The sequence below is a fragment of the Pelodiscus sinensis genome, chromosome 10 (assembly GCF_052426305.1).
Source record: "Pelodiscus sinensis isolate ZL-2025 chromosome 10, ASM5242630v1, whole genome shotgun sequence".
In the NCBI taxonomy this organism is placed as follows: Eukaryota; Metazoa; Chordata; order Testudines; family Trionychidae; genus Pelodiscus; species Pelodiscus sinensis.
This window is the reverse complement of record NC_143061.1, coordinates 55,165,117-55,188,130: the sequence shown is the minus strand read 5'-3', so window position 1 is coordinate 55,188,130 and position 23,014 is coordinate 55,165,117. Positions and strand designations below refer to the sequence as shown.

Sequence of the window (23,014 nt, the reverse complement as noted above, 5' to 3'; positions counted from 1 at the left end):
TGAAAGGGGGTCAGAGGCCTTAGGCCGGAGCCTGAACCGAGCCAATTAGCAAGCAGGGAATGCAAAGGCCTCCCCCGAACCTGTTAGAAACCTGGTGTGGCCCACTGCTCCGTGTCACATGACCCCTCTGAGCCCAGCCCACAGCGGTTGGGCCTCTGCCTCAGGTCTCCGCCGCAGCGCTGGGGTCTGCTGCGCAGAGGGAGTCAGGCAGGGGCTGGCTGTGCCGTGGAGATCGACAGGCCCTGGCTTGGCCTAGCTTTCCTTCCCACTGGGTTGTCAAACCAGGGCCAGGCTATCATCTCTGTTGGGGGCCACGCCAAGATTTCGCTAAGTGGCCACGGGCTGCACTTTTCTATGGAGGGAGTGTGGGGTCTGGGACAGAGAATGGGTGCAGAAGGGAGCCGGGGGTAAAATATTGGGGTGCAGGAGTGTAGGGCTGGGAGGGAACTTGGGTGAAGGGGGGTTGTGACCTGGGGAGGGGATCGGGGCACAGGAGGAGTGTGGGGCTGGGAGGGAACGTGGGTGAAGGGGGGTTGTGATCTGGGGAGGGGATTGGGGCACAGGAGGAGTGTGGGGCTGGAAGGGAACGTGGGTGAAGGGGGGTTGTGACCTGGGGAAGGGATTGGGGCACAGGAGGAGTGTGGGGCTGGGAGGGAACGTGGGTGAAGGGCGGTTGTGACCTGGGGAAGGGATTGGGGCACAGGAGGAGTGTGGGGCTGGAAGGGAACGTGGGTGAAGGGCGGTTGTGACCTGGGGAGGGGATTGGGGCACAGGAGTGTGGGGCTGGAAGGGAACGTGGGTGAAGGGCGGTTGTGACCTGGGGAAGGGATTGGGGCACAGGAGGAGTGTGGGGCTGGGAGGGAACGTGGGTGAAGGGCGGTTGTGACCTGGGGAAGGGATTGGGGCACAGGAGTGTGGGGCTGGAAGGGAACGTGGGTGAAGGGCGGTTGTGACCTGGGGAAGGGATTGGGGCACAGGAGGAGTGTGGGGCTGGGAGGGAACGTGGGTGAAGGGCGGTTGTGATCTGGGGAGGGGATTGGGGCACAGGAGGAGTGTGGGGCTGGAAGGGAACGTGGGTGAAGGGGGGTTGTGACCTGGGGAAGGGATTGGGGCACAGGAGGAGTGTGGGGCTGGGAGGGAACGTGGGTGAAGGGCGGTTGTGACCTGGGGAAGGGATTGGGGCACAGGAGGAGTGTGGGGCTGGAAGGGAACGTGGGTGAAGGGCGGTTGTGACCTGGGGAGGGGATTGGGGCACAGGAGTGTGGGGCTGGAAGGGAACGTGGGTGAAGGGCGGTTGTGACCTGGGGAAGGGATTGGGGCACAGGAGGAGTGTGGGGCTGGGAGGGAACGTGGGTGAAGGGCGGTTGTGACCTGGGGAAGGGATTGGGGCACAGGAGTGTGGGGCTGGAAGGGAACGTGGGTGAAGGGCGGTTGTGACCTGGGGAGGGGATCGGGGCACAGGAGGAGTGTGGGGCTGGAAGGGAACGTGTGTGAAGGGGGGTTGTGACCTGGGGAAGGGATTGGGGCGCAGGAGGAGTGTGGGGCTGGAAGGGAACGTGGGTGAAGGGGGGTTGTGACCTGGGGAAGGGATTGGGGCACAGGAGGAGTGTGGGGCTGGGAGGGAACGTGGGTGAAGGGCGGTTGTGACCTGGGGAAGGGATTGGGGCACAGGAGGAGTGTGGGGCTGGGAGGGAACGTGGGTGAAGGGCGGTTGTGACCTGGGGAAGGGATTGGGGCACAGGAGGAGTGTGGGGCTGGGAGGGAACGTGGGTGAAGGGTGGTTGTGACCTGGGGAGGGGTTTGGGGCACAGGAGGAGTGTGGGGCTGGAAGGGAACGTGGGTGAAGGGGGGTTGTGACCTGGGGAGGGGATTGGGGCACAGGAGGAGTGTGGGGCTGGGAGGGAACGTGGGTGAAGGGCGGTTGTGACCTGGGGAGGGGTTTGGGGCACAGGAGGAGTGTGGGGCTGGAAGGGAACGTGGGTGAAGGGCGGTTGTGACCTGGGGAGGGGATCGGGGCACAGGAGGAGTGTGGGGCTGGAAGGGAACGTGGGTGAAGGGGGGTTGTGACCTGGGGAGGGGATTGGGGCACAGGAGGAGTGTGGGGCTGGGAGGGAACGTGGGTGAAGGGCGGTTGTGACCTGGGGAGGGGATTGGGGCACAGGAGGAGTGTGGGGCTGGGAGGGAACGTGGGTGAAGGGCGGTTGTGACCTGGGGAGGGGTTTGGGGCACAGGAGGAGTGTGGGGCTGGAAGGGAACGTGGGTGAAGGGCGGTTGTGATCTGGGGAGGGGATCGGGGCACAGGAGGAGTGTGGGGCTGGAAGGGAACGTGGGTGAAGGGGGGTTGTGACCTGGGGAGGGGATTGGGGCACAGGAGGAGTGTGGGGCTGGAAGGGAACGTGGGTGAAGGGGGGTTGTGACCTGGGGAAGGGATTGGGGCACAGGAGGAGTGTGGGGCTGGGAGGGAACGTGGGTGAAGGGCGGTTGTGACCTGGGGAAGGGATTGGGGCACAGGAGTGTGGGGCTGGAAGGGAACGTGGGTGAAGGGCGGTTGTGACCTGGGGAGGGGATTGGGGCACAGGAGTGTGGGGCTGGAAGGGAACGTGGGTGAAGGGCGGTTGTGACCTGGGGAAGGGATTGGGGCACAGGAGGAGTGTGGGGCTGGGAGGGAACGTGGGTGAAGGGCGGTTGTGACCTGGGGAAGGGATTGGGGCACAGGAGGAGTGTGGGGCTGGAAGGGAACGTGGGTGAAGGGCGGTTGTGACCTGGGGAGGGGATCGGGGCACAGGAGGAGTGTGGGGCTGGAAGGGAACGTGTGTGAAGGGGGGTTGTGACCTGGGGAGGGGATTGGGGCACAGGAGGAGTGTGGGGCTGGAAGGGAACGTGGGTGAAGGGCGGTTGTGACCTGGGGAGGAGATTGGGGCGCAGGAGGAGTGTGGGGCTGGAAGGGAACGTGGGTGAAGGGCGGTTGTGACCTGGGGAAGGGATTGGGGCACAGGAGGAGTGTGGGCCTGGGAGGGAACGTGGGTGAAGGGTGGTTGTGACCTGGGGAAGGGATTGGGGCGCAGGAGGAGTGTGGGGCTGGAAGGGAACGTGGGTGAAGGGCGGTTGTGACCTGGGGAAGGGATTGGGGCACAGGAGGAGTGTGGGGCTGGGAGGGAACGTGGGTGAAGGGCGGTTGTGACCTGGGGAAGGGATTGGGGCACAGGAGGAGTGTGGGGCTGGGAGGGAACGTGGGTGAAGGGTGGTTGTGACCTGGGGAGGGGTTTGGGGCACAGGAGGAGTGTGGGGCTGGAAGGGAACGTGGGTGAAGGGGGGTTGTGACCTGGGGAGGGGATTGGGGCACAGGAGGAGTGTGGGGCTGGGAGGGAACGTGGGTGAAGGGCGGTTGTGACCTGGGGAGGGGTTTGGGGCACAGGAGGAGTGTGGGGCTGGAAGGGAACGTGGGTGAAGGGCGGTTGTGACCTGGGGAGGGGATCGGGGCACAGGAGGAGTGTGGGGCTGGAAGGGAACGTGGGTGAAGGGGGGTTGTGACCTGGGGAGGGGATTGGGGCACAGGAGGAGTGTGGGGCTGGGAGGGAACGTGGGTGAAGGGCGGTTGTGACCTGGGGAGGGGATTGGGGCACAGGAGGAGTGTGGGGCTGGGAGGGAACGTGGGTGAAGGGCGGTTGTGACCTGGGGAGGGGTTTGGGGCACAGGAGGAGTGTGGGGCTGGAAGGGAACGTGGGTGAAGGGCGGTTGTGATCTGGGGAGGGGATCGGGGCACAGGAGGAGTGTGGGGCTGGAAGGGAACGTGGGTGAAGGGGGGTTGTGACCTGGGGAGGGGATTGGGGCACAGGAGGAGTGTGGGGCTGGAAGGGAACGTGGGTGAAGGGGGGTTGTGACCTGGGGAAGGGATTGGGGCACAGGAGGAGTGTGGGGCTGGGAGGGAACGTGGGTGAAGGGCGGTTGTGACCTGGGGAAGGGATTGGGGCACAGGAGTGTGGGGCTGGAAGGGAACGTGGGTGAAGGGCGGTTGTGACCTGGGGAGGGGATTGGGGCACAGGAGTGTGGGGCTGGAAGGGAACGTGGGTGAAGGGCGGTTGTGACCTGGGGAAGGGATTGGGGCACAGGAGGAGTGTGGGGCTGGGAGGGAACGTGGGTGAAGGGCGGTTGTGACCTGGGGAAGGGATTGGGGCACAGGAGGAGTGTGGGGCTGGAAGGGAACGTGGGTGAAGGGCGGTTGTGACCTGGGGAGGGGATCGGGGCACAGGAGGAGTGTGGGGCTGGAAGGGAACGTGTGTGAAGGGGGGTTGTGACCTGGGGAGGGGATTGGGGCACAGGAGGAGTGTGGGGCTGGAAGGGAACGTGGGTGAAGGGCGGTTGTGACCTGGGGAGGAGATTGGGGCGCAGGAGGAGTGTGGGGCTGGAAGGGAACGTGGGTGAAGGGCGGTTGTGACCTGGGGAAGGGATTGGGGCACAGGAGGAGTGTGGGCCTGGGAGGGAACGTGGGTGAAGGGTGGTTGTGACCTGGGGAAGGGATTGGGGCGCAGGAGGAGTGTGGGGCTGGAAGGGAACGTGGGTGAAGGGCGGTTGTGACCTGGGGAAGGGATTGGGGCACAGGAGGAGTGTGGGGCTGGGAGGGAACGTGGGTGAAGGGCGGTTGTGACCTGGGGAAGGGATTGGGGCACAGGAGGAGTGTGGGGCTGGGAGGGAACGTGGGTGAAGGGTGGTTGTGACCTGGGGAGGGGTTTGGGGCACAGGAGGAGTGTGGGGCTGGAAGGGAACGTGGGTGAAGGGGGGTTGTGACCTGGGGAGGGGATTGGGGCACAGGAGGAGTGTGGGGCTGGGAGGGAACGTGGGTGAAGGGCGGTTGTGACCTGGGGAGGGGTTTGGGGCACAGGAGGAGTGTGGGGCTGGAAGGGAACGTGGGTGAAGGGCGGTTGTGACCTGGGGAGGGGATCGGGGCACAGGAGGAGTGTGGGGCTGGAAGGGAACGTGGGTGAAGGGGGGTTGTGACCTGGGGAGGGGATTGGGGCACAGGAGGAGTGTGGGGCTGGGAGGGAACGTGGGTGAAGGGCGGTTGTGACCTGGGGAGGGGATTGGGGCACAGGAGGAGTGTGGGGCTGGGAGGGAACGTGGGTGAAGGGCGGTTGTGACCTGGGGAGGGGTTTGGGGCACAGGAGGAGTGTGGGGCTGGAAGGGAACGTGGGTGAAGGGCGGTTGTGATCTGGGGAGGGGATCGGGGCACAGGAGGAGTGTGGGGCTGGAAGGGAACGTGGGTGAAGGGGGGTTGTGACCTGGGGAGGGGATTGGGGCTCAGGAGGAGTGTGGGGCTGGGAGGGAACGTGGGTGAAGGGGGGTTGTGACCTGGGGAGGGGATTGGGGCGCAGGAGGACGTGCAGGGCGTGTTCCTTCTGAAGTTGGCATTTGTGCCACCGTTCAGGAGAGGTTCACATGCCACCCGCTGATTAGCAGAGTCCCTGCAACCTGCCTTTTGTTTCCACGGGAGGTGCCCGTCCACACGTCACCCTTTTCCTGGCATAGCCAAACCCTGGCCTGGCTCTAAGCTAGGAGAAGAGGCAGCTGCTCCCCGATCGGGGTGGTCCTCGTGCTTACGGTTTAGGAGTTCTTGAGCAGACGGACGGACAGACCCACGGACAAACACACAAGCGCTCTCAGACACGTAGTAGATATATTCAGCGTGAGCTCTGATTCATCTCTCTAGCCTAGTGCTCTTTAATCAGAGTGAACTTTTGATTGGTCTGAGTTTGTTCAATGCCAGGTTTGCTGTCAGAAAAATACATTTCTCCGGTGCGACCGCACGGTTGCTTTGTGGGTTTATGCTGGACATGGCACATCTTGGAAAAAGAGATTCGATACAACTAATGTTCACCCCTGGTGCTTCCTTATGCAGCCAGTGTGTGTGTGCGTTTGTGTGCGCGCGCACGCAGCATAACTACACACAATCCTGCAGTCTTACTTGTATTTGCTCATGCGATGCCTAGCTGAGGAATGTCTAAAAATATGCATCTCAAATAGGGGATTAATTTCCACATTCTGCTTTGTTGCTGTGGCTGTCAGTGGCAGAGGCAGTGCTAAGTGTGTAGCACAATTGTAAATAAATCTATTTTTATTGCATCTTGTTCCATCGCTGATTTACAGTAGGCACCACCAGAAGAGTGAGGTATAAACAGTCCTTTGGTAAATTTTTATTTGTTCTAATTAAGGCTTAATTTTCAAATGTTCTAATTGGAGGTGCCAGCTGTTCGGTTTCCGAGCGGTTACATATCATAGGAGTAAATAATGCCGTGTGGATGTAGATGCTTGTGCTGGCTGGTGTACTACCTCAGCACCACCCGCACATTGTGTGCTCATAGGCACGGGCGGCGGGTATCCTAGGCGGGGGGAGGCGTTCCCTTCCCAGAATGCCTCATCTGGCCTGCCCATGCTCCAACCGAGTTCCCCAGACCCACTCGCCCAGGGCTCTCCAGACCATCAGAAGTGGGGCAGGCTGGAGTCACGCTGCCTGCCCGCTCTCTGGACCTCTAGGACCAAGGGAGGCTACGGGTACCACCCTGGAGCAGGGAGGGGGCCAGGGCCAGGGCCAGGAGCCATGTTGTGGGAGGGAGGCTGGGCGGGGGCACAATGGTAGGGGGGGGTCTGGGCTCTGGTGGGCCTCGCTTCCCCAAACCATGGGGTTGCCAGCCACCCATGCACGTGGGCAACCCTTTGTGGTGGGAAGTAGCTTTTCTGCCCTTTATTTTAGTTTTCCTTTTCGGCCCCGTTCACCAGAGAAAGGGGAACCGTCCGCGTTAGAGCCCCGGGCCAGCCGACGGGCAGCGCTGCTGGTGTCCATGGCTATTTGTCTGCGTGACATCGGTGGAGCTCTGCCAAACGACCCCCGCGGAGGAAACTGGCTGTTTCAACCCCAGCTTCCTCTGCACTTCGCTGATGACTGGCTTCTTGTGCGTCACTTGAGGAAGGGGGTGAGTCGGCCAGTGTGTCGGTGCTCCGCCCGTCTGACCCTGCGGCTGCAGAGGGTGGCGACGGAGGTGTCAGAGGAGCACGGCAGGAAGAAAAGGCCGCTCCCGAGGAGCTAAAGAAACGAAGCAAACGACAATCTGGGGGCGTCGGTGTTTGCTGCAGAGGGCGAGGGGGAGATCCACGTGCGTGAACCATTCCATTTAGTGCACTCGGGCTTTCACACAGCCCCGAGCAAGGTCCCTCACCAGAGGCTCTTCAGAACCGAAAGCAGGCCCAGGCGTCCAGCGTGTGGCTGTGAAAAATCAGGCACCGAGCTTGGCAGGCTCAGAGACAAGAGGGGAGAGAGCAGTCTATGGTGGCCAGGCCTCCAGCTGCAGGAAGAGGGCAGCTAAAATGAGGAGGGACCTGGGGACCTACGAGGAGAGGCTGAGGGATTTGGGTTTGTTTAGTCTGCAGAAGAGAAGAGTGAGGGGGGATTTGAGAGCAGCCTTCAACTTCCTGAAGGGAGGTTCCAAAGAGGCTGGAGAGAGGCTGTTCTCAGTGGGGGCAGATGGCAGAACAAGGAGCAATGGGCTCAAGTTGCAGTGGGGGAGGCCTAGGCTGGATAGTAGGAAAAACTATTTCCCTAGGAGGGTGGGGAAGCCCTGGGATGGGTTCCCTAGGGAAGTAGTGGAATCTCCATCCCTAGAGGTGTTTAAGTCTCGGCTTGACAAAGCCCTGGCCGGGTTGATTTAGTTGGGATTGGTCTTGCTTTGAGCAGGGGGCTGGACTCGATAGCTCCTGAGGTCTCTGCCAGGCCTAGGGTTTTGTGATGTTCCGAAGTGATGCTCACAGAGGGAAAGAGGTGGCACCCAAAGCCCCCAGAATCCATTGCTTCCAACGCCCCAGGTGGGCCTGAGCCACAGAGGCAGGTGGGAAAAGAGGGTTGCTCCACTCTTGGGGGCTCATTGGTGCTCCAGGAAATCACTAACCATGTTGCCACCACGACTACCACATTGGGGCCCCTAATACTAACGGGGGCCATAGATCCTACAATGATGATTAGTTCATCACTATTTTTCAGCCTCAGGACGCGTTTTTTTGCAACCGTGTCTCACTGACGACTCCTATTCAGCTTGTGGTCCACTCTGACCCCTAGATCCCTTTCTGCCGTCCTCCTTCCCAGACCGTCACTTCCCATTCTGCGTGTGTGCAACTGACTCCTAACATGCTGTTAGCTTCTTAAATTGTTGCTTCTGCTTCTTTCTTGAGTGGTGATAGCTAATTTTGGCCCCTTCATTTTGTGTTAATAGTTGGGATTATGGTATCCAATGTGCGTTGCTTTGTATTTATCAGCACTGAATTTCATCTACTGTTTTGTTGCCCAGACACCCAGTTGTTTGAGATCCCTTTGGGTATGTCTGCACTACCTCTCTAGTTCGAACTAGGGTGGTTAATGTAGGCATCCGAAGCTGCAAATGAAGCCCGGGATTTAAATATCCCAGGTTTCATTTGCATGTTCCCGGGCGCTGCTATTTTTAAATACCCGTTAGTGCGGACTCCGTGCCCGCGGCTACACACGGCACGGAGTAGATAGTTCGGATTAGGCTCACTATTCCAAACTACCGGTACACCTCGTTCCATAAGGAGTAACGGTAGTTCGGAATAGTGAGCCTAATCCGAACTACCTACTCCGTGCCTCGTGTAGCCGCAGGCACAGAGTCCGCACTAACGGGCATTTAAAAATGGCGGCGCCCGGCAAGATGCAAATGAAGCCCGGGATATTTAAATCCCAGGCTTCATTTGCAACTTCGGATGCCTACATTAACCACCCTAGTTCGAACTAGAGTGGTAGTGTAGACATACCCTTTGTAACTTCACCGTCAACTTTGGATGTTTAATCGTTGTGTATGGTCTGCAAATGTCACCACTTTTTCAGATCATTTTGGAAGGTGCTGAAGAGCAGTGGTCTCTGTGCTGATCTTTTGAGGAACCCCACAATTAATCTCTGTTTGAAAACTCATCGTTATATCCTATCCTTTGTCTCCTTCTTTTTACTGATCCAGGAGGGGATCTTCCTCCTTATTCCATGACACCTCACATTGCTTAAGAGCCTTTGGTGAGGGACCTTTTCAAAGGCTTTCTAGGAATCTAAGTACACTATGTCCACTAGATCCCGCTTGTCCACATGCTTGTTGGCCCCCTCAAAGAATCTGAGTGGATTGGTGAGGCAGGATTTCCCTTTACAAAAGCCATGTTAACTCTTCCCCGACATACTGTGTTCCTCTATGTGTTTGATCATTCTGTTCTTTCCTGCCATTTCAAACAATTTGCCTGGTAGTGAAATTAGATTACCAGCCTGTCATTGCCAGGATCACTTCTGGAGCCTTTTCAACTAAGCAACGTTACATTAGATATCCTCTGATAGCTGATACCGAAGCTGATTTAGGTTATATTTGAGTTTGACGTTCTGCAATGTCACGATTGAGTTCTTCCAGAACTCGTGGGTGAATGCCATCTGCTCCTGGTGACTTATTACTCTTTAGTGTATCATTGCATAAGTGACTTTTAATGAGAGCAGGATCATTATTATCATCAGTGCAGGTTGGACCTCTCTAGTCTGGACCCTGGGGACCTGACCAGTTCCAAATCGGAAAATTTGCCGAACCACAGGAGGTCAATATTGTCTAGCAGCATGACCAACCCTTCTACTGCTTGCTAGACTCTTAGAAGACATTGAGAGGTAAATTAGAGCGAAATAGCAGCCCAGAACACAGAGCCAGGTCTGAGGGCTGTAAACAAAACTTTATGGGACTACGGGAAACTTGGCCACACCCATGAAAAATGGACAACCGGCTAACTCCAATCATGCCGGACCACGGATGTTGCCGGACCAGAGAGTGCCCGACCAGAGAGTTTCAACCTACAGTAAATATTAACATGGTGATGTCCAAAAGCCATGCTCAGAGCAAGGGCTCACTTGTGCGGGGTTCTGCACCAGCCCAGACAGGACACAGTCTTTGGGTTGACGTGCTTACAGTCTAAAGCATGGACCAGACTCAGCAGTGTTTGCGAACAGACTTGGCTTGTTGGGACCTAGCCGAGAAGGAACTGGGCACTTTCACGTCTCTAAGAGCACGGACGGGCACTTTTTCGAGTCTTTAACGTAGTCCCTTGATTTCTTTGTAATTGGCGCCTCTTTTGGCGGCCGTGGCTGGCGGGCCAAGGACAGATCTTTCAGCCTCAGAACTCCCTGCCTTCTTGATGAGGATGGGCCCGACTCTCAGCGGGGCTGGTGCCGTTGTGGAGCTGTGCTGAGTTACGCTGGAGGGGACTTGTGCCAGGTGCTGGAGTCGATTGGCAGTGCCATCTAACAGGGACGGAATCCTGAGCCAGGCCAGAGCACTGAGGCACCGAGCCAAGCTTAGCCTGTTACCAGAGCTACTGTGTGCCACCCCTTGAAGACTAACAGAGAGAAGGCCCCTTCAGTTCACCCTTGCGACACATTGGTAGGGTGCTCTCGGAATCTGCCACAGTCTGTGCCAGCCCTGTAAGCTGAGTGCTTGGGCAGCTGCCCAGGAGGGATTCCAGAGCCACCCGGCTAATTGGCAGAGTGCCTAGACCTTGCAGCATGTGTTTCTATTGGTAGTGCACGTGCTTTGGTGCACACAACAACATTTATTCTACACACAGTTGGGGAAAAAAAGTTAGAGGGAACATTGGTGCCAACCTAGTCTGTCCCTAAATAAAGAATTTAAGCACCTTGCCGTAAGTGGAAGGCTGTGGATGAAAAGTCCGATGTGGCGGCAGCTGGCGGTCCTGCAGAGGTCAGCAGCACATCGACCCTCGTTCAGCAAAGCACAGAAGCATGTGCCTACAGAGTCAATCGAGCTGTTCCCGGGCCTGACGAGAAACGCTTTGCCGGGTTGGAGCCTCTACGTTTACTGAACGTATCGTTTTTAAAGACGTTGTCCCTTTCGCACGTGGACGGAGCTCTGCCATGACGATTCCAGATAAAGACACTGGCTTTTGGGCGTAACTTAACTGTTTATCATGGTGTCCGAAAGAGTCTTATCCCGACTACTCGAGAGAGTGCCACTTCCCAGTTTCATGCCTGTGGCTCAGTCCTTCTCCTCCCTGTTTTGCCCTCTCTGCCATCTTCAAAATCGCATTAGCTGACGCTAGCCAAATTGTAAGGCACTCTCATTGCCGAGTGGCGTTAGCGCGGCCCCTCTGTGGCTGCACCTCGCACGTTCTCCGGGGAGCCTCGCTGCCAGGCAGGCCAATCCATTGACCCTGCTAAAGGAAACAAATGAAACACGACTTGTTTGGAAGGGCCGCGTTTTCCTAGCCACTTCAGCAAAACATTTTCATCTGCAGTAACCTTGGCAACAGGTCAGAGAAGCTCCCCGAGGGGGCCGCCGCGGCATGCTCAAGAGGGGAGAAATGGGGCGTCGCGAGGGGGGAGAAGCGTTGGCATCGCCTCGGGGCTGAGGAGAGGCAGGTCGGGGCGGTGTCAGCTGCCGTGAAAGGGTTTGGCCGCTTGCTCCGATTGTAGCTTTGGAAGTGACTTCTGTGCCCAGTCTGTCTGCTCACGGCGTCACTCGGGTCTGTCACAGCAGGCTGGGCGCCCTCGCCGTAGAGATGGCCCGTTAATCCCCTTGTACAGGCAGGGGAGCTGGGCACCGAGGGCAGGCTTGTGAACATGTTTAGGCCTCTGCCAATAGATGCCACGTGGGATTTGGAAAAACGTCTCCGCTCCCGTTGATATTGTTGGTACGAGGCGCCTCGTCCACGGAACCCTTCCTGCGCCCGTGTCTGCACCCTTTGCTGTCCCTAGCTGGGCTCAGAAAGTGCGTGTCATAGTGTAGACGTGATTCGGCTCCGATTCGGGAGAAGTAAATCTGTCCCCCGCTACCAGAGCCAGGGATTCGAGAGTTGTCCCTCCGGTCTCCCATCAGTCAGGCCTCGGAGGGTGTTCAGGGCTGAGGAAACGGGGGAATCTCTCTCGGGCCAGCCCTCTCCGCTGTCATGGTAGCGTTGGCGTGTTCGTGAACCGCCCGCTGCACGCAAAGTCACCGCTTCCGGGGGCACTTCATTCGATCCCCGGTCTCTTCTTGTACTGACGTCGCCCCTCCGATATTTAACCAGCCGCCGCCTGTGCCAGCCCTGCTTATTCTGGCCTGGGTGGCTGACGAGAGTAATTGGCCCGTCTCCTGTTAATAACGCATGTCTCCCCTCAGAAAGGCGGGGGGCCAGCGGGCGCAGACCAGGTGCTGAGCAGAGCAGGACAATTCCCTTCCTTGGTTAATGCGGCCCACTGTCCTTTTTGCCTTCTCCAGGGCCGCCTTGCAGTGTGACTCCTTCTGTTTACCTCCCCCCCGAGATCCTTTGCCATGGCACGCCTGCCTGGCTGGCCAACACTCCCCCCCCCCCACCATACCCGTGCATTGGATTAGCCTGTCCTGCCTGAATCTCACCGTTTTTCTTGGTCTCGCATCTCCCATTATTGATTCCTGCAGCGTCTGGCCGCGACGCTGCGTTTAATTCCTGTCCTCCAACGCATTTGTCATCACTCCCCGCGCGGGGTTGTCTGCGGATCTGATCGATACTCTCCCCATTCCAACGGCCACCGGGCGGCTAACGCACTGTCGGGGGAGCCCAGCAAATACCTGTCCTCTCAACTTGACGTTTTACAGCTGTTGGCCATGTCTGGCTTTGCCTGTTAGGCATGTCTCTTTTACAGCCGTTCCATCCGGGCCCCGTCTCCAGCTGTGATCCTCTCTTTATCATACCTACGTGGCCCTCGTTACTGGCGCAGGTGGCTACGCACCTCCCGTTTGTTAGTGCGTTGATTCTCACAGCACCCCCCGTGTGATACAGCCGTGTTTCACCCCCCGTGGATGGCAGGGGGGCTCTCGCACAGAAGACTAAGGCAATGTCTACATTTGCAATGGAATGACAAAACTTCTGTCGTTCCCAGGTGTGACGGGGTGGGGATCAGAGTCGTTCTGTTCGCTTTGTTGTGGTGCATGTGATTGCGGCTGTCCTGTGCTGCTTGGTAGTAACGCTGCGTGTGTGCCTCAGTTTCCCTGGGCCCTGCACCGGTGCCCGGCTGGGATGGGAATTGTGGGTGTAACTCTCATGGAGGGAGGCTGACCAGGCCAGCACATACACTATGGCCCAGGCTCACTGGAACCTGAGCCTGGGAGGGGGTGAAAACAGGTGACCCCTTTTGTCTGAGAAGCTGGCCCAAGAAGGAGGAGGGGCTGGGGCAGGTTGCTGAGTGTGTGTGGCTCTCCCCCCCCCCCCCAGGATGGATGGGACTGGCTGCTCCTGGTTCCTGTGTTGACCAGTCTGCGCCACGTTGCATCCATGTGAACCAAAAAACCTCCTGTTCCCCCTGCCGCCTGAGCGTCACGTCTGGGTGCGGATGGTTCAGGGTCCAGGGACTCCCCACCCCTCGGTGACAACCGGTGCTCAACCCCCCCGCTCCAAACAACACCCTCACCCCAGGTGCTCACCCCCCCCCCCGCTCCAAACAACAACAGTTTTCCATCAGCAAGTTGTTGGCAGGAGCGCCCTCTTGCTAGCAGAGCAAAAGCTGCTTCTAGGGGCCAGACGCCTTTTGTCGGCTGAGACTCGGCAGTGACACTGCCCGTGGTTAGCCCGTGGGCCGTGTCAACGCATTGTTGCCGCTACACACTGAGCCGTGCAGACCCAGCCAAAGGGAGTAGCCCGAGGTCACGCGGGCGCCCTTCTCACCTAACCCGCTTTCCGACAGGTGTCCCCTCTGGGCCCCGCAACGTCATCTCCATTGTCAATGAGACGTCCATCATCCTGGAGTGGCACCCGCCCCGGGAGACTGGCGGGCGTGCCGACGTGACCTACGACATCATCTGCAAGAAGTGCCGGCCGGACCGCCGCAGCTGCTCCCGCTGCGACGACAACGTGGAGTTTGTCCCCCGGCAGCTGGGCCTGACGGAAACCCGGGTCTTCATCAGCAGCCTGTGGGCCCACACGCCGTACACGTTCGAGATCCAGGCTGTGAACGGGGTCTCTGGCAAGAGCCTCTTCCCCCCGCAGCACGTGTCGGTGAACATCACCACCAACCAAGCCGGTGAGTCCCCGGGGGCGCCGTGCACCCGCCGTGTGCCGGGGGTGGGAGGGTCGTTAATGGGGGAAAGGGAAACCAGGGCTGGGGGCTTCTAATGGACTATCCCAGGTGTGCAAACCCCCAGGTACTAACCCCCGTCAGGTACTAACTGAAATGCAAGAGACTAGAGCTAAGGTGTGTACACCATCTGTATGCACACACATGGGCTAATATGTGTACACATGCAGGCATGTGCCCCCACACACGGCATGTATGCACACACTCAACCCCCTGCCCACAATACCCATCTGCAATGCATATGTTAAATGCCAGGGCACGCCCGACTCGATGTAAGGCAATGTCGGGGCATAGGTGTTAGCACCCAACCCAGGACCTGCGTGGTGCAGCCAGATGCTGTAGGATCTACTCTCTGACTCCTCCAACCAAGGCCGTGTCCAGGCCTCGTGGTTGTGAAGAGCTCTCAGTCCCAGCAAGGCGGGGATGCCTGCCAGAGGCCTTGTCTGCCCTTGAAATGCTACCGCTTCTGCCTGGTGCTGTGTAAGCGGGCCGTTAGGTCGGTGTCGTGTCTGCCATGGCATGGACCCGCCCCCCGGAGACACCGGTGTCAGTAGGCCAGCCCGGGGTGCAAGGCAGCCTGAGAGACGTGGCACTGGGCGGTGCAGTCTGATGGCCCCCCGCTGCGTCGGCGTGGGCGGGTGAGGCGGCGGTCTGGCACTTGCCTCCGGACGGGAATGCAGACGGCTGAGAGGCGGGCTGCAGGAGGTGGGAAGCAGGTGGCAGAAAAAGGAGAACGGGGAAGGAAGAGAAAGAAGGAGGCTACATACTCGTGGCTGAACCGGGCATTAGAATCCCCCCCTTCCAAGGAGGTCCTGGGCCAGATAGTGCCCGGATCTGGCTGCCGAGTGGGGCTGGGCCCCATGCCCGATGTCCCTGAAGCGGATAAAGCCGGAGCAGTTCTGGCGGCTGGATGTCTGCACGGGGCTGTGATTCCCGGGCCATCCTCGGGAAGAAGGTGCAAGGCACAAGCCCTACCCTTGCTCGCCCTCCGTTTTTCTGTTCCCCTCTGCCCCCTTTCTGATGCTGCCTTTCCCCACCCCTTCCTTTGTCGTCAGTCTCCCCCTCCTTTCTGACATTGGTTTTTTCTTCTGCTGCGCATCATCCCTGCCTCCCCTTGGGCTGCCCCCCCCCCCATTAGCGCCAGGCATTGGGTTTTAACAGGGGGCGCGGGACTGGTGAGGACAAGAACTGAGGTAGGGGCACTGGGGTAGCCAGCTGGCCGGTCTGTGTGGTGCGTATGCACCGGGCAGGGGAGGTGAAACGAAGGCAGGTGGGGGCAGCCACCAGTCGGTGAGCCGGGCTGTAAGTGCGGGCAGGGGGCTGGCAGGGTGGACAAGTATACTACGGACAAGTGTAGTTCAACAAGGACAAGTGGAGAGTCCTGCGCTTGGGACGGAAGAATCCCAAACATTGGTACAGGCTGGGGACTGACTGGCCAAGTAGCAGTTCTGCAGAAAAGGACCTGGGGGTTACAGTGGATGAGAAGCTGGAGATGAGTCAACAGGGCGCCCTTGTAGCCAAGAAGGCTAATGGCATATTAGGTTGCATTAGGAGGAGCATTGCCAGCAGATCCAGAGATGTCATTATTCCCCTTTACTCGGCTCTGGTGAGGCCACATCTGGAGTATTGTGTACAGTTCTGGGTCCCCAATTACAGGAAGGATGTGGACGCATTGGAGAGAGTCCAGCGGAGGGCAACCAAAATGATTAGGAGGCTGGAGCATATGAGGAGAGGCTGAGGGAGTTGGGTCTGTTTAGTCTGCAGAAGCGAAGAGTGAGGGGGGATTTAACAGCAGCCTTCAACTTCCTGAAGGGGGGTTCCAAAGAGGCTGGAGAGAGGCTGTTCTCAGTAGTGTCAGATGGTAGAACAAGGAGCAATGGTCTCAAGTTGTGGTGGGAGAGGTCCAGGTTGGATATTAGGAAAAACTCTTTCCCTAGGAGGGTGGTGAAGCACTGGGATGGGTTCCCTAGGGAAGTAGCAGAGTCTCTTTCCCTAGAGGTGTTTAAGTCTTGGCTTGACAAAGCCCTGGCCGGGTTGATTGAGTTGGGATTGGTCCTGCCCAGAGCAGGGGGCTGGACTTGATGGCCTTCTGAGGACTCTTCCAGCTCTGTGGTTCTATGGTTCTGTGGTTTGGGAACAGAGAGGCGATGGCGGTTTTGGCTTTATGCGGAGTGAGGAACACAGGCCACTTCTGTTCACTCTGCCCCCCTGGGCGCCGGCAAGGCAGCCACCTGCGTGACTCACTCAGGAGCCCGGCTCCTGGGAATGCCAGTTGTGTCAGGCGGCCATGTTGTGTTCGTGCCTGGCTGTCGCTTCTCTCCCCCCATGGGCCGGCAAACCAGCTCCTTCTAACCCGGCCTTGTCGCTCGTCTCCCTGCTCCTTCCCCACCCACCTGGCCCTCGGCGCACCCCTCCGTCGGCAGCTCCGGAGGCCTGCTGGAAGCACACAGGACGCCGCTGGGGAGGACGTCCATAGTGCAAAATACGGGTGTGTCCCTCCATCCCCGCACACCGGGGACTTTATTTGTTCAACTCTTTCTTTGTTTAACTCTTTTGTCTCCGCCTGTCGCTCCCTCTATTGTTCATCCATCTCTTTCTCCCTCCCTCTCTATGTCGATGGCAGAGCCCGTTTATTAACATGGAAATATGTCTCCTGGCTTGGGAGGGCCCCCGTACGAAGCTCCCTGCAGCGCATGAGGTCTGGATGCATTTGGGTGCGATCGGTATTGCAGGGGCCGTGGCCATGGGATCACCGTTTGGCTGCGGCATGGCGGGTTTAACCTGCCGGGATTGTTGTACCAGGCTGCGGCGGGCGTGCCAAGCAGGGGGGATGGATCAGAAGAGGTTAATGCGCAACTTTGGGAGCCAATCAGTCAGTGGCTGTGAACATTTGGTCTTGGTGGGCCTGCTTTTCGGTACGGACCTCAGAGCACAGGACACCCCTCCCCTGGAGGTGAGATGGTCGCGTTGGGTGAGGGGTAGCTCGTTTCTGAACATTAGAAGCTCTCCCAAGAGTTGGGCGCATTTCCGGCCCCTGCCCAAGAGAGAACGGAGCCCCAACAAGCCAAGAGAGTGCAAGCACGTGGAATATTGGCAAGTTTGCATCAGATCCGCTTGGGCTCTGGCCTCTGCTCTCCGCACCCCACCGCAAACCAAAGGGAGGACAGTCCTGCTGCTTTCTGTAGCCCCGCCCCAGCCTGGCTCTCGTGCAGGACGGTGCGTCTGCTTGGCGGGCCGCTGCCTCAGAACAAGCAGGCCTGGCGCGGCCCAGGGGCCGCCATCCATCCACCCACCCACCTGCGCGCCAATTTGGTGCCGCTCGCTCTCGCAGCATTCGCCGTGTGAAACAGGCAGGAGCCCGGAGGGGGGCTACGAATGCAGCAATTAACAAAACAGCAATCAAGCTAAGTGTTTAATTCCAGAAAATTAACATCTTCTGCGAGCGGATGCGGAAAGAGGCAAACTGAAGGATTCCCGGCGCTGGGTAAACAAAGGCAGGGCTGGACCGTCACCATCTCCTGCTGGAGGGGAAAGCCACGGACAGCTTCCTGGAGCGGAGAGCCAGTGAATTCCCTGACGCGTCCGCTCCAGAGCCGGCCAGCAGGAAGAAGAGCATACAACCAGGCGCTAAACCTCCTGCTCCGAGGAGCTGGAATCTGCATTTTCCATCTCTGGGATAAGAGCTTCCTAGCTGGGGGTACATTCTGCTCATGGGGGAGTGCAGTCTGCACGGGGTTTGTTTCTAGGGTCTGGTGAAAATGCAGGAGGGCGCCTGGCTGGAGCCGAGGTTCCCAACATGGGCGTCCAGGCTGTGAAGTTCTGTCCCAGGAAGCAGAGGCTGCGAGCGTCCCCCTGCTCTGTGCTCCCACGCTAGGGACAGAGGCAGCTCTTGCATTCCCGGGAGCACGAGGACTAGGAGCCGTGGTTGCTGTTCTCTGCAGGGTGGGGTGTGCGGTTTGCCGGTGCTCAGACACCTCCTTGTGGCGCGTCTCCAGTGGGCGCAGGTTAGGGGAGCCTCACCCCGTTGCTTTAACCTGCACTGGGGTGGAGAGACAGCCAGGCCCAGAAGCAGGGAGCTGTGTTCCCGAAGCCCCTGGCGCACACCGCATGGTCTCGGCAGGAATCCAGAGCCCGGCCCAGGTGGGAGGACGGGCATGCCTGGGTCGCTGGCAGAAAGCTCTTTGGGAAGGTCGGGTGTTAGCCAGTGGAGAGTGCTCGGCGTGCATGGACACAGCCCTCGGGAGGCAACGCAAGCCACAAAGCCAGCGGGCAGCCACTGCCGAGCCGTCGTTGTGCTGTTCCATAGCGCTCTTGCAGGGGGCTCGTGTGTAACTGTGTACACAGCCAGGATTCTTCTCGGGACCCAGGGCCTTGGCCGGTCGGCTCACCGGCGCACTGCGTTACCCGCGAGAGTCCGGTGTCCAAACTGCTGGAGGGCGGGGAGACAGGAGCCGACAGCGGCGGCTGGAGCCAGGCATGGGTTTCGTCCGGAGCCATCTGTAGAACGGCTTGTGTTCACGGAGGTGGAAAGAGCAGCCCCACCCCCTGCATCCCCTGGGTGATTAACGCCCATTAGGTCTGCCGCGCAGATGGCCGTCTCTGGCCAGGTCTGGCAGACAGCTTGGCAGGGAGGGGGCTTTGGAACCCCGCTTTGGCGTGGGGCATGAACTGCTCTGTAACAACGGGTCAGGGGCATCTGCCTCCACCAGCCGGAGACGCCCCCAGAATTAGCAGGCGCTCATCTGCTGGAAAAGAGACGTCCGTCCCGGAATGGAACAATCCTCCGAGATTAACCTTTCCCTGGCCAAACAGGAGGGGGCAGCCGGGGCGGGAGACGGGCACCCTATGTCCCCAGGTGCCAATTCATGTGTTGGTGAGCTCCCGCGGAACTGGCCATGGTCGCGTCTGAGAGCTGATCGGTGAATTACTTCACGTGCTGCTTGGCTCCTGGTGAGGATCTGGATGTTTTTTGTCGACGCGGAAGCTACCGGCGTCCCGACTCCCCAGGACCAGTGGGGAGGGCCCCTCGTTTGGCCTCTGAGGACGAGCCTTTCCCGAGCCCTCTCCCCATGCTTCCACGGGCTTTGGTGTCCCGAGACCAGGCAGCACATTAATGTGTGCAATGAAACGCAAGTCGTGTTGCCTGAGCGACGGGCAGCTGCACCTCCGGGAGTCCAGCGTGTCTGGAGAATGAACACGGGGTGGGGAATGAAGAGCGTTACTGTGATTTGCACTTTCTTCCAGTCCCTTCAAGATGTATGTTTCCCTTCCGCCGTGTTGCTTGGTGAGGCCCAGACCGGGCAGTCTGCACAGGTACAGTCACTGGAGCTGCCCACCAGGGTGGGTAACCGGCTCACAAGCCAGCTTGGAGGTTCCCTTGGGTTGGCAGGGCCAGATTCAGGGGGATATTAACCCCCCAGACCTTTCCCCCAAGTACACTCCCGTAGAGCGACCGCTGGTGCGCCCCCTCCCGCAGCCTCCAGATCCGGGGCAGTGGCAAGCCCAGGAGCCAGACGATAGCGCAGGGAGACATACTGCCAAGTCCACCTACTTCCACATACACTGTCTTCCTCCCCCTGCCAGTTACGCTGGGCTAGGCCGCCTGCGTGCTCCATGGCAGGGATGTAAGGAGCGCCAGGGGAGTCGGTGTGCAGGAGACGCCGAGAAGGCGCAACGCCGAACCGGGGCCGAGGGGCTGAAAGACGAGGGCGGAACGAGGCGTCCAAAGAGGCCTGTGCAGCGCCACACAGAAGGGTGGGGATGATGGGGCCGAGAGACAGGCCCTTAGCACTGCGTCAGGACCCGGCGAGGCCTCTTGTTCACCCTTCAGGTGCCTTCCGGGACATCTCCCGCCGTCTTCACCTCAGAAACGCTCTTCCTGGGTCAGGCCCGTCGAGCTTTGTGCAGCCCAGCGCCGGTCGTGCCCGAGGGGAGAGCAGGAGAGGCCCTGTACCTCTGAGGGGATTGCTCTACCTCCTGAGTGGCTGGCGAGCTATTCAGGAGAGCTGCGTCTTCTGTGTGGCACCAGGCGCGGCCTTTCCTCTTTTTCCTTTTGCCCCCATCAGCCAGGCTAGCCCCGAGCCAGGAGGTGATCGCTAACATGCCTCTGCAAAGCAGCTCAGTCGGACGGCTGGTCCATAGCCCGACAGAGCTGTCAAATGGGGCCTCTGGGATCTTGGTAGCTCCTTTTACCTTCTGTAAGTGCTAAAAATTCGGAGGTGGAGGAGTGTTCGTCTGGGCCCTAGGCACTGTGTGACGTCTGTGGTAGCTCACGGCCTCTTCTGAGGGACACATTCCACATCTGCCCAAGGCTTGCAGTGCTGGGCCTGTGGTCGCTGGTCCGTGGGGCCCAGTGTTTGTTTGGAGCCTGTGGTCTCGGTCTCTGGTCCCCGTCGGTGGTGTGGATGTCGTGGAAGGACAGGCTGGGGGAGCGGAACAGGCGCCTTTGAGCTGGTCCCTTGCTGTGAGGGGGTGAGAAGTACCAAGAGCCCCATAGGGGCTGACCCAGCGAGGTGTGTCTGAGTACACAACACACCCACACACAAGCTGTGCCCCCCCGACCACAGTACCATGGGGGAGTCGCCCACAATGCCCACCCCTAAGGCCGGCCCTGCTACGCCTTGCTCGGGGCGCTCAGGTAGACCCTGGAACCTTACTGGGGGATGTAGCGGCCTGGAGACGTAGTTCAGTGGAAATAGCGTCCGGCCCAAGCGTGGTGTTGTTATTTACGTGTATCACAAGAGCCCCCATGGCCTTAGCGATGGCCAGGCAAACCGCTACCAATCCCACCCAACAGCCCGCGGTTCAGACGGGGCAGCTCCAGCCTCCGTCCCAGGGAGCCATGTTCCGTTCGCTGATGAGTTATTGACTGTTCCCGGGGAGACCGAGTGCTTGGAATTCGAAATCGCTAATTAAAAATAATTATCCATTTCAATATTCAGCCGGTTGGATTGGCACCCGGCTCTCCTGCCAGGTGCGTTCGTGCCACGGTGCTTTTCAAAGAGCCAGTCGGCGGGGGTGCCTCTTGCTGACACCGCAATGGGGTTGGGGTTTGGGACGCTAAGACGTGGCTGCAGAGCAAATGCCCCACCTCTGGCATGGGCCCGCTGCCCCAGGTGGCTGGGAGTTGCAAACTGTTTGTTAGGGAAATACACACCCCACTCCTGCTGCCTGCAGCCCAGGAGGCCAGGCCAGGCCGGGCAATGGGATGCATTTTGGGGGGAGCTCGCTGTTAAAACATCACAGCACAAGAGGGCTTCCCACGCGCTGAATCTGCCTTCCTCTCCCTGTCGGATGCTGCTTTCTACCCCGGTGTATCCCCTTCGCTGCCGCCCGAACGCCTCTCTGGTTAGAGTCCGTCCTTTCCGGTTCATTCTCTGTGTTGTCTGGTTTCATTTCCGCTTGCTCCCTTGGAAGAGGCGGTGTGGGGGCAACAAGTCCTATCGCTCCTAGGCAGCAGGTTGAAAGCAAAGATTAGCTGGGACCGGAGGAAGGGGATCCCTTGAAATGCTCTCTGAGGAGTTTGGCCCCACAGTGCGCGACAAGCTAGTGGGCTGGATGGCTCTGACCCGTACGGCCGTTCTCATGTTCTCACGCTGTCTAATGTCTCTTTCTGCTTCCCCCAACCTCCCGCCGTTTGCTCCTTTCTCCCCGTTCTGTTCTCTCCCCCGCACCCCAGGACGGCTCTCGGACCTGTCACCCGCACCCCCCTCGGAACGCGCTGTTTCCCTCCCTCCCTCCCCCGAGTTAATTTTCTCGTCTCTCGCCTTCCCCCTCCCTGCCTTTCTCCACAGCTCCCTCCACCGTTCCCATCATGCACCAGGTAAGTGCCACCATGAGGAGCATCACGCTGTCGTGGCCCCAGCCAGAGCAGCCCAACGGCATCATCCTGGACTACGAGCTGCGTTACTACGAGAAGGTGAGCCGGATCTGCCACCCCGAGATCAGCGGCGCAGCCGGCTTGCGACCAGCCACCGTAAGCCTGCATGAAAGCCGGGGGATTGGGGAAGGGAGGGAGAAGGGGACACTCATGGCTCTGGAGCTGTTCTGGAGGGTTTTCCTTGCGGGGGGCTGTTACTGTGGGTCTGAGCCAGCACTCGGCGAAGGCAGTAGAGAGACCCATGGACTAGAGTAGGGTTGGGGTCAGGTCCTTGGGTTAGGTGCGCTCCTGGGAGGTAACACCCAGGCCTAGCAGGGAAGTTGGGTGTGGGAGGTGGGTACAAGGAGCCAAGACTAGACGTTTTGGCCACGCTGATGTAACTCAACGCGAACGCACTCAAGTCTTGTGAGACAGCCGCAGTCCGGACACCCCACCGGCCTTTGATCCAGGCCAGAACATCTCCTCTTGGTCCAGGCGCAGCCTTGGCCGAGCACTCAATCACCCTGAGTTAGAACGTGCGTCTGGACAAAGCCTGGCATGCCGGACAGGGTGGCGCACGTGTGCGAGTGTTTTTAAGGGGAGGGAGTAATACCCCTTGTCAGGGCCGGGCCTGGAGGGCACAGCAGGGCTGGTCAGGTTTCTTCCCACACCCATTCCTTGGCTGCACCCCGCTCCGCGCCTGCCCTCCCAGCCCTGCACGGCTCAACTCCATCGTCTGCACTTCCTTTCTGCCCCGCAGCTTCCCGCTGCCCTGGGTACCCCTGCTGTGACGTGGACACGCAGGGCATGGGGAAGACACTGCAACCCACTGTCCCTTAGCGACCGGCTCCGGGATTGGAACTCAGGTCTCCCGGGGTGACGGCCCGCGCTCTCCGCGCCAGCAATCCCATTCACGGGTGTGGCGTGGTAGTGCTCGGAGACCTCAGCCGAGGCCAGGGCTGGCTTGGGCTAGGCGCTGTGCACGCACATAGACAGTTGTGTCATTCAAGCCACAGACTTGCTCTGGGGCAGGGGTCGGC

The 23,014-nt window shown here is 59.3% G+C and overlaps 1 protein-coding gene across 10 annotated transcripts in view; it reads left to right on the top strand.

Moving 5' to 3' along the window:
* The window catches only part of EPHB1 (EPH receptor B1), a 323,707-nt gene that overhangs the window by 241,108 nt on the left and 59,585 nt on the right, over positions 1-23,014 (top strand). For all 10 annotated transcript variants that reach the window (XM_075937229.2, XM_075937228.2, XM_075937224.2 and 7 more), the window contains 2 exons: positions 13,727-14,062; positions 21,910-22,091. In XM_075937229.2, the coding sequence (XP_075793344.1) occupies positions 13,727-14,062; positions 21,910-22,091 (518 nt within the window). The remainder of the gene's footprint in view (positions 1-13,726; positions 14,063-21,909; positions 22,092-23,014) is intronic.